At 40.8% G+C, this 12,895-nt stretch overlaps 1 protein-coding gene across 2 annotated transcripts in view; it reads left to right on the top strand.

Annotated features, from left to right (window-relative positions):
- Nucleotides 1–592: 592 nt before the first annotated feature.
- LOC148021391 (putative enoyl-CoA hydratase 1, peroxisomal) overlaps nt 593–12,895 on the top strand; it is a 91,138-nt gene continuing 78,835 nt past the window's right edge. Inside the window, exons 1-2 of one of the 2 annotated variants that reach the window (XM_087698148.1) lie at nt 593–766; nt 837–1,076. In XM_087698148.1, the coding sequence (XP_087554274.1) occupies nt 849–1,076 (228 nt within the window). In that variant the 5' untranslated portion in view covers nt 593–766; nt 837–848. The remainder of the gene's footprint in view (nt 767–836; nt 1,077–12,895) is intronic. The other variant, XM_087698147.1, reaches the window with a different exon arrangement.

Genomic DNA, 12,895 nt, shown 5'->3' with positions numbered 1-12,895 from the left:
GATTTGTAGTGGTGAAAATGTGATCGTGTGTTAATATTTACTAGTACTATTGATTATTGGTTTCATGCTCATGTGAACACCTCCTGTGGAAGCCACACCAGAGTGAATCCTCGTCATGTGCTGACAAGAAAGAATCCAGGATCTGACTTGGCACCTTGAGCTTGGTTCAGACAATGGCGGATGGATGCATGCTTTCTTTGCATTGTGTGTGAATATATCTAACAGCCGGCCACTAAAATCACAAGTTCTTGCTTGGATTGTAGGTTTATGTAGCAATGTAAAGGCCACATGATCCCCGCAGGGGTTCCAATCTTGCGACTTGTTTTCATTTCCAAAAGATAACGAGTCTTGTCCAGTACATTAAGGTCGGACATGTTTGCGGCCTGTACGAATGTTTTTATTTCAAAAAGATACCGAGTCTGCTTCTGTGCAAACATGACAATCTTGCCACTTGTTTTTATTTCAAATCTTGCGGCCTGTACCAATGTTTTTAAATGTGGCCTTTCGCACAGTCTGAACTGGGCCGTATGTTTTTAAATGTGGCCTTCTGCAAAGTCTGAACCGGGCCTTATTTTCAATGGAAGGGTTGTCACCACCGACGTTTAATTTGTCAGCACCGACGTTTAATTCATTTTTCGCGACTCTTGATTCTGGAATCCCGCATTTGGTTTCCATAGAAGAAGAAATCTGCTTCCCTCGAGTAGGCTTCGGTCCTTCCTTGAAGAAGAAGAAGAAGAAGAAGAAGAAGAGCTGGCCGCCTGAGTAGGTGCTTCTTATTGCTTCCTCTCGTCCTTTATTGTAATGTCTGCTTGAATCCTTCGTTTTCTGTTGCCTAGATCATAGTCTGCATGGCCGATCCTGTGAAGAAGGACACGGATGGAAGAAACAGCTTGATCGAAGTGGACAAGAGTTCTCATGGAATCGCGGTCATTCTCCTCAATAGGCCTCAAGCTCTAAATGCCCTGACAAAGAGTATGCTTACAGACTTGGCAAGGGCCTTCAAGGATTTAGACCAGGCTGAAGATGTGAAAGTCATCATTCTTACTGGAGCGGGCCGTGCCTTCTGCTCCGGAGTGGTATTTCTCCATCTGTCTATGTTTCATGAGGCGTGTGTGTTCAGTTATCGTAAAATGTTGTTGCATTGTTCCCTCTGCAAAAAGTAAGCAGTAAGCAGCGTTCCATTTACCTTTGCAAGGAATATTGTCAGGCATTTTCTCAACAGCCGTTTTGCTGGGATAATTTCACTTGGAGCTGAAGGCGATAAGCAGGACTTTAGCACCGTTTGGTTGGGTGTAGCAAGACAATGTATTCAAGCATACGCACTGCGGCACTAGTAAGAGAGGATATGTGCACTGATGTGGTAAGGTTAGGCATACGGCATGACACTTGAAGTCATTTTGACCCGTTATCATTAGGGACATGCACAGTGCCGACGTCAGTGTTCATTTTTGAAGGGCTAGTCCATATTTTGGGCTAGTCCATATTTTCTTCTGAAGGTCTCTATATGAACTTGCCCTTCCACTTGAAGGTCACTTTTTAAAATATGGCCTTCAAATTTTGTGTGCAATAAATATTACCCTTCAAGATCTATACCTTGTGCAAAGAAGTTTTTTAATCAATATCACTTAATAACGATAAAGTTTTAATTCATGTGTAAGATAACTTTTCCATTCAATTTATACTATACATATTCGATTTAATCAACTCTATTATAAATCATTGATATAACCTTAGTAACTAGGCATTGAGTAATTATATTAGTAAATTTATTTATAATATAATATACTAATTTTTAAAGTAAAAAAGTGCCTTTCAAATACAATGCTAGAAAGGCAAAATTTTTCTGTTGCCCTTCAAATGCATTGCTTGCAATATTTTGGGATTCTCCAGCAAGGTCAATAATGGCCCAGAAGGGTTGTGCAACCTTCAAAAATGAACCTTCATTGCACACATGACCGGCCACGAGACCACATTTTAACACACCCTTACTAGTATAAGTTCACCTGTCACCACGCCTAAAATGTTTCAAAATTTCGAAGTTCAAGGAGGGAGAACCTGCGATCAGAATTAAAAAGTTTAAGTAGAAAGCATTGGGCAAGAGCTGAAGCCCCACCTCTTTGCAAGCTGCTGCCACCACTACCTCGGTCACGCCTTCTGCATCTGACCTTCCTGCCACCTTTTCCCTTGCTCGCCTTTTGCTCCCTTGCCTGGCTTCCTGCCTGGCTCACACCGCCTACTGTTACCACTCCTGCTGCACACCAGCCTGCAACTGTCACTCTCACCACCCCCCTTTCAGTCATCTCTGCTGTTCCTCTTCCTCTCACCTGCTGTCCCCTCCCAATATTTTCTTCCCAGCTCTTCCATTCCTCTGCAGCAGCATTCCTGCTAGATTTTGTCAGCCAACGGCTTGTGCGGTGGTCGGAGGAGAAATGAATGCAATGGGAACCTCTAGTCCTATACTGTCACAACACTACTCATATCCTTGTGTGTGGTCTTATCTGAGGAACAACTTCAAACAGTTCATGCCACTTGAGGACGAGTTGGAGGAACAATCACTCCCAGTAGCATTCCAGCTACTTGGTGAAGAACTTTGATGCCCTCTGGTTCTGCTACTGTGATTTTCGGATCCCCTTTCATGTGCTTCCAGACTTCAATAGGCTTTCTACGTTCATAATCTAGCCATATAGTGGCCAAAACGGCAGTTGGCAAAATGAACTATAAGACTTGAAATTGACTGCAGTACATCCATGGGATCTATGATAATGGCCAAACTTATACAGAGGAACTGTCATGGAATCACGGAAGTAGTCTCTTGTGCAAGCAAACAACCCAAATGCTTGGTTTGAGTGCAGAGAGTGCTAAACACCTAATTGGACTGTGCTTGTGTGATGACAAACACAGAGAAAGTGAATAAGGCTGGAAGTTTGTTTCTTCGTGCAATCATGGAAAGATATCGGATATGATTTGGGGTTTGCTTTTGTCTTGATGCCTAGGACAGGCAGGTTACGCCACAGGCAAACAGGTGGTGTCTGATTCAGCTCTGCTGTCGTCATAGGTCAATAGAGGCCATGCAGGGTGGCAACAACACGACTTCACAGGTGGTAGATGATTGATGCTGTGCAGGTCAGGGCCAGAGTTGTCAGGGCTGTAAGGTCAGGCGGAACCAATTGCATCAGCAATCAATTGTTTTGCATGGGCTTCGTCAGGCTTGACGTTGACTTGGAAGGTGCTCTCCAAGGTCAGCACAAAATGACGCACAAAATTGTCATTTTTGCACAGAAGCAGAGGGGCTGCTTGTTGGAAGCAGGGGGTTGCTCAAGCTGAGGGTCTGTTTCCTCACAGAGAGAAGAGGGTAGACATAAATTACCATTCGCTGAACCCATGGCCTCTACCCTTCCTCCCCAACCCCCCTTCCCCCCAGCTTCACTGCCCCAAGCAATGGCTGCCCTCTCCTTGTCACTCATTCCCTCCTCACAAGAGTTACCATAGGATCAGCAGAGTGTTGAAAATTCAGCATGGCAAGATCCCAGACAGCAGCCAAGAGAAAAGTTGATCCATGAGACAATAGCGGGTCCATCCTCCACTTTTGGGGACCCTAGTGCAGCCCCCATAGCTCCCACGACCGATACTATCCCATAGATTAGGTTCAATCCTGTCGTAGAGCTCGACATTAGAGACAGAGTGGTAGCCTTGGAGGTGTTAATCTCTAGTGTGCTGATTGGTAGGTGATCGACCACTGATGCACGCATTGAAAGACATGATACAGGCAGCTCTCATAGGCACTCCAGTGAGAGTTACAAAGGTAACCCCATTGGGGAAAGGGTGCTTCAAGGTCAGCTTTAGCACCTTAGAGTTGAGAGCAATCTATAGCAGCGCTTACCACTAGCCCGTTAGATGTTCAAATTGCAGTTGCCTTCTTTGATAGATGGTTTGAGGGCAAGGATTATGCTATCATGGTACACCTCTTTGGTCTCAACGAGTAAGTTTTGCCTCATATAGCCCAAATTGGGAGAGCTTTTGAGTGTCATTCGACAGGACAGGACCTTCACAAATGCGGTGGTGGAGGGACGACCTCAGAATCCATTAGTCAGAGTTATGGTCCCTATTTCAGCATTGGGATCCCTTCCTTGAGCCATCAAGATTCCATCGGTGCATCAGAGATTGTATGATTCAAATGATATATTACATTGCTCTCTCAAGATAGTGCTTCGCTTGCAGGATGGTAGGCCTCCTTGCTACAAATTGCCCTAGGATGGAGCAATGCAGATAGAATACTAGGCCTTGCTTGGATCCCTTTCAGGATGAAGGGGAAGGGTCCTTGCCTCATAGGAGAAGTGAGAGGGAGGGGACGAGTTGCAATCAGGTGCCTCGGGCCCGCCAAATCAAGAGATTTGATGTATCTCGACAATGGAACCATGAAACCAAGCTTCCTTCTTGGAATGGGTGGTGATAACCTGATTTAAGAGTTAATTACAGTAATAAATAAATGCACATAAAATGAAATACACACTTTACCATACCATTCTTGGACAAGAGACTCCGTGTTGGCCCCAAAACTGGCGCCCCTTTGCGGTATTTCTTTAGCTTCATTCAATTGGAAGGAGTACAACTTGAGATTCTTCAATCTCCTCCTGCTAACCAATTGCTCTTGCTGTCATAAATGACCAGCAAGCCTTTTGGGTCATTTGCCCCTTGATTCACCCAGGATATCTTCTCCAATTTGACCCTTGGCTAGCCAAATGTTGCCTCAAATCAATTCGGGATGGGTTGGCTCTTGAAATCCCTTGATAATCTTCAATTATCAGTTGCTGATTTTAGTCCCTTGAGCCTTCAATCTCTAGCACGGATCCCAAGGTGGCAGCTAAACCCTAATTTCTGTTGTAAATTAGGGTTTACTGCAGAAATTACAGATCAGTCCACAAAAAATGGTTGAGATTTCCTTCGAATGGCTGAGAATTGCTGAGAATGGCTGAGCATAGGCTGAAGGAGATGAGAGAATGCTGCAGAGAGAGAAAATTCTGAGATTTGTTGCGAAGAACTGATCAAAATCAGCTGTTGCCCCGCGGTACCAATCCCAAACAGATGCACCAACAACAATAGGAGCATCAAAGATTGTGATCTTTAGGAGAAACTGCATCATAGGCTGAAGGAGATGAGAGAATGCTGTAGAGAGAAAATTTTGAGATTTGTCGCGAAGAACTGATCAAAATCAGCTACAGTACCAGCCCCAAACGGATGCACCAACAACAGTAGGAGCATCAGAGACCGTGATCTTCAAGAGAAACTGCATTAGCAACAATTGCCAACTTCCCAAGGTCAAGAATATGCAATCTCCATCACCAAAATGGTCTCCAATGGCTAGGAAATGGCCCCAAAACCTGGCAGCCACAGTCCAACCTCTTTCCAACAGCTCCAAAACGAAAAAACGAGATTTCTCTCTCCCTTCAGCCCTATTTAGTCTTTCCCCCACTTGCATGGGAAAGTTTTGCCAAGTGGCAGCTTTCTTAATACATTTTCAGCAAATTTCAGCCATTTAATTAATTTTTAGAATTAATTAAATTTGAAAATTAATTCAGCCCTTAATCCATGGCTAAAAAATTGACCTTGCCCATCCAAAAATTAATTGGCTAGGCCATTTGCAATCCAAAGTGGTCCCATGCATTAATTGACCCTTGGACAAGCATTAATCCATTAATTAATGCCTAGTCCCTAGTGTCACCATTGACACTTAATGGCCAATTAATGGTCCTAGGGGCAAATTGATACCAAAATTCACCTAGAATCTAACAAGTGTAACTTGTTACAACTTTTGCCTTTGACACTTATCTTTTTCACAGGGTTCTTCGGCCTTCAACTGTGAAAAGTAGCTTGCATCTCACATGTGCAACATATGTGCATCTTTTAATTGTACATTTGATTAATCCTTTAATCAAATGTTAATTAAACATAAGCAAAGCATCAAATTTTTACGTTCTCGTGACAAAATATAGGTAGCTCGGAGACTTTGGGGAAGAGGAGAGATGCTTTTCTTAGGACTCCAGATTTTGGTATCTTTTTCCTCTTCTAGACCCACATGGTTTGGCATTATAGATCTTCCTACTGGCTATTCACTTAAGCTTTGTAATAGACCTCCCCTTGTTATATAATTCTTGATATGAAAGTCCCTTACAGGGTTGCTCTGTACTTTTTTTTTTGCCTTGGGACACTTTGTTTTGAGGCGTATTAATAGAATTTTTACTTTTCTCTGAAAAATAGAGGAGTTGGAGGAGACTGTGGTCTTTGAATAGGTCTGGGGTATGACTGCAATATTGACTCTATTCTACCTTGCGCATAGAGGAGGTAGTGCTGAGCGACAGGGCAAGGCATCTTCATGATTTGTTTCATGTCCATGGATGTGGCACATAGAAGCTCATCGACAACTCTCTTGTCATGTCCGCAATGGATCCTTGCCACTCTTATTTCTAGGCTTGTTGGTAGAATATTGCTTGGTGGTGGTGAAACGTTTCGTAGATGGGTGGTAATTCCTTGATTACAACTTAGTTACAACAACATTTATTACAAACTTGAGAAATGCAAATTAACTAATCTTGGACAATGGACACCTTGTTAGCCCCAAAATTGGTACCTCTTTCGGTATTTCTTTAACTTAATTGAAGAAGAAGTTGATGTGCAATGGGATTTTCCTAATTCCTTTCGATATTCCAACTCCCTTTGTTGTCCAAAATGACCAGCAAGTCTTCAATTTGATTTGCCCTTTGATTCGGATAGTCCATTGGCCTTCACTTGCTTTGATGGAGATGGAAAATACCCCAAATTCATTGATTTAGTGGTCTCTGCACTTCTTGAATTTGACTGAAATTAGCTTCAATCCACTTGAATCCAAGTCTAGGAGCTTTCAATTTTTGGCACGCTTCTCGAGGTGGTTGTTGAGAGGAGAGAATATTCAAAATTTTTTCACAAAGAATTAAAGAAAATCAATATTTTACTATTGTTGCCTTGTCTCAACAGCTTGTAGATCTTGTTGCTTGCGTGCAAATTGGTCTTCTCTTGCCCTTGGCTGTCTCAGAAGGTCCTCCAATGCCTGTATATCAGACGATCAAGATCTCCCCTCTCTTTCTTATAGACTAAATGCACTAAAATGTCTCTTTCCAACTACTAAAGATATTTTTCAGTCTTTCGTTGGTATTTTTGACAAGTGCCAACCTTTTCAAATGGTTTTTTCAATATTATTCATAATTAAATATTAATTTTCAGTCTTTAAATGTTGAACATTAATCTTATAATTATTTCATTGCCTAGAAAAATAATCTGACTAGCCAATAATTAAATTGGCTAGGCAACTGTCATTCACGAGTGTCTATGCGTCATCTTTGGCTATCAGATTGGTGTTAGGTTCATTAAACACCACTTCTCTAGTGTCACCAATTGACACTTATGGCCAAATGAATGACCTAGGCTAACAATTGGTACCACATACCATCGAGTATTTGTGCAACATAATTTATAGCAACTTTTGCCTTTGATATCCCGTGATTTTATCAGGTCTCGGGCTTGTAAATTTACTCTAATCATAATTACACCTCACATGTGTAACATTTACTTAACCATGTGATTAAAAATTAATGCTCATGTTAAGTGAGGTTTTCAAAAACAATTGTCCTCATGACAACCCTTTTTCTTAAAATTCTTGCAATTGTTCTCGATTGCACTGCTAAATGTATCAAAAGAAAAATAGTGGACTGGAATTTCCACAAGGCATCATAGTTAACACAACATTATGTGTTGTTGCTCAACCATTCCATATGCCCAACACATGTTGAAAATTACCAGCCAACATAACATAACATAAGACTCACAAAGAATCTCAAAAACATTGCTAGATTATCATGTGACATGTCTATTTTTCATGAGCTCAACTCATTTGGCAAAACCAAACCATAGCATAGTATAAACGAAACATAAATCATGGTTAAAACATCAATGGCATCATAACATATGCTGCTGTCCACAAAACCATCTGAATACCATCGAATATTAATGATCATACATTGAAAACTAGCATTCGTTAATTAGTTCCCGATGATCATTAATCAATGCAAATGTACAGTTTCAAAGTTGCAGTGAAAACCATATCCATCTGCATACCAAACATAGTGACTAGTACATCGAATAGATATGGCAAAATTTGCTATGATTTTTAGCTTTATTTTCAGATTTACCCTTTTTCTCAGCCTTGGTCTCAGTGACATGTGGCTTGGTATCACTATCTTGGAATTCTACATCCTTTTCCATGAAACAATGTGTCGGCTGTAGTAGCAATTTCTATAAGCTGAGACATGCTGAAAATAGTGGACTTAATGCGAAAATCCCGAATACCCTTTGGCAAACTATAAATATACTTCTCCACTTGCTCATGGAGGGGTACTATGCGATAAGAAGTAATGGGTAGTAGTACATCTTATAACTTCTTATTATACTGATCCAAGTTCTTGCAATCCTTGGAATTCAACTGATTCCAAGCTATCATAATGTCTAGTTCTAAGGTACTTGTCAACCAATTTGAAGCAAAAATTTTCTTGAACTAGACCCAAGTGGTAGGTGACTTCCCTTGTATAAGAAGTGTAGACCACCATTGCAATGCATTTCCCTTTAAAAATGTGGTTGCCTTTCGTATCCTAGATGCCTCTGTGAAGTTGCCTCTAGAGTAGGCTACATCAAACTACTAAATAAAAACAAGTGCTTTCAGCCTATCTTGTGCACCATTGAAAGGCTTAAACTTCACACTTTTGCCACCTTCATCATAGTCCTTTGGTGGACGTATGGGAGTCAAGTTATCATAAATAGGCTGCTGGAAAAAGGGTGCATTTGTTGTATTTACATGATAGCCAGCACTATCAGATGCTTCTACATAACCAACACCAAATCCTTGTGCTCTAACAGTCCATGGGGGTGCAAATACATATCCATATGGCCTGCTTTGTGTCCTAGGTATCATGCCTATACTGCCATGCATTTCCTTCGGTTCTTGTGGCTGTCCTGAAGTGATAAAAGGTGTATTTTTCTCTTTGCATTTGCTGTCCCTCCTTGGGGCATTCATGAATCGAGAAAACTAGGGATCTTTTGCCAATCCACCAAAAAGATTTGTTGCTGCACGCATTTGATCCTCAAAGCTATCATTGAATTCTTCATCCCCTTGCTGGTCATCAATCTCTTTATGCATTGAAGTGCCAACATTTGGGTCATCTCCCACATTTTCAGCTTCCTGTCCATGTTGAGAACCATGCCCAACATCGGTCATTGCATTCCCCCCCTCACCATGTGACTTACCAAGGAGTGATGCATCCTCTCCACTTGATTCCATATCACCATGTGAGGACATGCTTGTTGTAATTCACCGCTGAGAGCAATTTCAGCACTATTGCAATAGTCCCAAGCTGTAATCAAGTGTCATGGGCCCACCAATTCAAAGGATTTGATGGCATCCTGGCAATGGATCCATGAAACCAACCTTCCTTCCATGCATGGGTGGTAATTCCTTGATTACAACTTAGTTATAGCGACAACATTTATTACAAAATTGAGAAATGTAAATCTATTCACAATCTTGGACAATGGACATTTCGTTGGCGCTCAATATTGGCGCCCCTTTCGATATTTTTTTAACTTAATTGAAGAAGAAGTTGATGCACAACGGAAATTTTCCAATCCCTTTCGGTATTCCGACTTCCCTTGTTGTCCAAAATGACCAGTAAGTCTTCAATCTGATTTGTCCCTTGATTTGAGCAGTCAATTGGTCTTCACTTACTTTGATGGAGATGGAAAATGCCCCAAATTCATTGATTTGCTGGTCCTTCCATTTGAATTTGACTGAAAATAGCTTCAGTCTTGTTGAATCCAAGTCTTGGAGCTTTTAATTTTTGGCACACTTCTTGAGGTTGCTGTTGAGGAGAGAGAAAATTTAAACTTTCTTTGTGAAGAATTGAAGAAAATTAGTCATTTACTGTTGTTGCCTTGTCTCAACAGCTTGTAGATGCTGTTGCCTATTGTAGATTGGTCTTCTCTTGTCCCTAGTTGTTTGAGAAGGTTCTCCAATGGTTGCAGATCAAATCAACAGCATCTCCTTTCTCTCTCTTGTAGGTTGAATACACTAAAGTGCCTCTCTCCAACCTCTAAAAATATTTTTCAGTCTTGTATAGGCATTTTTGATAAGTGCTAGCCTTTTCAAATGGTTTTACTAGTATTATTCATAATTAAATATTAATTTTCAGTCTTTAAATGTCGAACATTAATCTTATAATTATTTCATTGCTTAGAAAAAAAATAATTGATTGACCAATAATTAAATTGGCTGGGCAACTTTCATTCTCGAGTGTTTGTGCATCATCTTTGACCATCAGATTGGTGTTAGGTTCATTAAACACCACTTCTCTAGTGTCACCAATTGACACTTATGGCCAAATAAATGACCTAGGCCAACAATTGGCACTAGATACCACCAAGCACCTACGCAACATAACTTATAGCAACTTTTGCCTTTGACATCCGTGATTTCATTGGGTCTTGGGCTCGTAAATTTACTCTAATCCTAGTTACACCTCACATGTGCAATATTTATTTAACCATGTGATTAAAAATTAATCCACATATTAAGTGAGGTTTCAAAAATATCTGTCCTCATGACAGGTGGACAACTTTGGTTGCCTCTTTGGTTCAAATTTTCTAGTATCTTTCAAAGATGTAGTGATATGAGTAGGGATGCTAAAGGACTCCTCAATCAACACCTTCATGACACCTGAAGGCATGGTTGATTGTTTTGGTAAATCTCATATAGATTTAGGCCCCCAACTGATCTAGTCTCCCTTATGGGACTCATGATGGGTCCACGATCTATGTATTTTCTCTTGTTGGACAAGGCTTTCCTTAGTGGAGATGGCTTGATTTATGTTTTTACGTAAGCTCCCTCCGTGTGCCTAGTATATATTCTTAGTCATTGCTCTACAAAAGCATTGGTTGCATGTACACTTTAGAAGGCTTGGAGATGCCAAAAGAGAGTGGTGTCACGTATACATGTGTTTGGATGCTTGACATATGCTTTACTGCAAGAGCCATGTAGACACAAGCTTTAAGACAAAGCCGTTAAATGCATTTTCATTGGATTTAGCATTGAAAGCAAAGGGTACTTGAAACTAGCCTTCCTTCTTGGATAGGGTGGTAGATGACCTGATCTAACATGCCCCTTGCGGTATTTTCTTAACTTGTGCTGCTTGAATTTGTGGTACATAGAGATATAAAGTGCTCTCTACAAATTCCAATCTTTGGACTTCTATTTGATGGGCCTGCAATTTGAGATTGCTGAGAAACTCTAATTTAAATTAGGGTTTCAACAGCTTAAACAATGATGTCTAACTTCAAGAAACTAAGCAAAATTGAGAATGGCTGAGATTCAATGGCACACTTCTTAAAGGATAGTAAAGGAGAGAGACCTTTAATTTGATGCCAAGAAAGGGGTGTAACAACAATTCCTTGCTATTTTGGGGGGGGAGAAAATCAGGTCACTTGTTGGTTTTTAGGGTTGTGCTGCTGTTTGAAACCCGAATTTCTAAACTAGCAACATGCTTGACCTCGTTTTTACGGTTTTTAGCTATTTGCAGCTCCAGGATCTACTCCAGATCCGGTTGCCTTGTTGTCCTGAAACTTCAAGAGCTATCTCTCGACTCACAATTGATCCTCAAACTTCAACAGCTATCTCCCCACTCACAATTGAGTTCTCTACCCTTAGATCTGTCCCCAACAGCCTAGAATGGAAGAAAAACAGCCCAACATGGAAGGAAGATACACTTGCATGCATCCCAAAATTGATCCAAACTTGATATTTGGTAAATTCCCATTTTCATTGCATGATGCAAAAATGACCTGTCTAGGGCCCTTTGGCGCTGCCGTCATTAAAATAACATTGAAGGTTGCCAAACCTCAATTTTAAATTCCTAAGCTCTTTGAACTTGAAAGTGTTGAGACTTTCCACAAACCTTAGTCTAGGACATAAAATCATTTAATATCTAACCTTGAAACCATTCTTTCTTCTTGGAAAGGGCAGTCATAAATAGACACCTTTGGAAATAAACACGTTACTACTAAATCTTGGACAATCGACACCATTGTTTTTTCATACGTTTTTAACAAGTTGCTTGGGCCCTACAGAGTTAAATTGTAGCAGTTTTGGGGACGCCAAGATATAATGCTGAAATTTTGGGCACTTGGGAGTATTAAAAAAAGAAAATTGATAGAACAAGTGTGCTATGAATAACATATTTTCATACTTTTCATACGTTTGCAAAGTATGTTATCCAAAACATACTTGGCCTTTTTTTGAAGACGTTTGTAAACGTTTGTTTGCTCAAACATACGAGTATGAAAAAACTATGATTAATACTTTATTGGCCCCAACAACTGGCTCCCCTTGCGGTGTTTCTTTATCTTGTATTGCTACAAGGTACGGAGATATAGGCTAATCTCCTTCTTTTTTCAATTCAAATGGTTGTCATGAATGACCAACACTGCTTGGGCACAAGGGTTCAGCAGCAATTTCTTCAATCGCTCTTTGCCAATGGTTGGAATACGCTCAGAATTGGTGAGCGAATGCCAGAAGATGAGAGAGAGAATCAACTAAAAGGAGCGTCTTTTAAATAGTAACTCTGATGACGCCAACAGCTTCGAAGGGGGGGTAAAATTGCAATGCGTTTGGCAAGCCTTTCTCCTCTATCATCGCCTCTCACTATGGCAAAGGAAACCTACTGCGCTTGTCTTGTCGCACTATGTGATCAGCTATTGCCTCTCTTGGAGCTCATTTGGCAATGATCCCTTCCTTCCTAAGCCTTTGAACGTTGGAATGATCCTC

This window comes from Lygodium microphyllum, chromosome 18, assembly GCF_053477565.2.
Source record: "Lygodium microphyllum isolate KBCC chromosome 18, Lygodium_microphyllum_v1.1.10, whole genome shotgun sequence".
Classification (NCBI taxonomy): Eukaryota; Viridiplantae; Streptophyta; class Polypodiopsida; order Schizaeales; family Lygodiaceae; genus Lygodium; species Lygodium microphyllum.
This window is presented reverse-complemented; position numbering and strand designations above follow the sequence as displayed.